Source organism: Nestor notabilis, unplaced genomic scaffold (genome assembly GCF_000696875.1).
Source record: "Nestor notabilis isolate BGI_N333 unplaced genomic scaffold, ASM69687v1 scaffold25811, whole genome shotgun sequence".
Taxonomy (NCBI): domain Eukaryota; kingdom Metazoa; phylum Chordata; class Aves; order Psittaciformes; family Psittacidae; genus Nestor; species Nestor notabilis.
Window position 1 is genome coordinate 3,796 of NW_009915544.1, and position 295 is coordinate 4,090.

The following is a 295-nucleotide window of genomic DNA, read 5'->3' on the forward strand; positions in this document are numbered from 1 at the left end:
CTGTGCCCCCCCGCTCCGCTTTCCCCTCCGCAAGCCATGAGTCAAGGAGAAGCCCCATTACTCCCCACGCTGTGACTCTTGTGCGGGCTGACCCGGAGGGGTCCCTCCACATCCGCGCACGAGGAAAACCCAACATCTGTCCCTACGGAAGCAACATTCTGGCTGGAAAAGCTTCATGGGGGGCTCGTGGAGCTCCCCCTCACCTTGCCCACGTGGAAGCAGTCGTCGGCAGAGAGGGGCACGCGCCGGCCGGGGCTGTAGAGGGGCGGGCGGGTGGCTCCGGCGCGCTGGAAGA

The 295-nt window shown here is 66.4% G+C and overlaps 1 protein-coding gene across 1 annotated transcript in view; it reads right to left on the reverse strand.

Annotated features, from left to right (window-relative positions):
* P4HA3 (prolyl 4-hydroxylase, alpha polypeptide III) overlaps nt 1-290 on the reverse strand; it is a gene marked incomplete at both ends in the record, with an annotated part of 3,448 nt that extends 3,158 nt beyond the window's left edge. The window contains one exon of the mRNA XM_010024201.1: nt 204-290. Coding sequence (XP_010022503.1) covers nt 204-290 — 87 coding nt within the window. The remainder of the gene's footprint in view (nt 1-203) is intronic.
* Between the last annotated feature and the right edge of the window lie 5 nt (nt 291-295).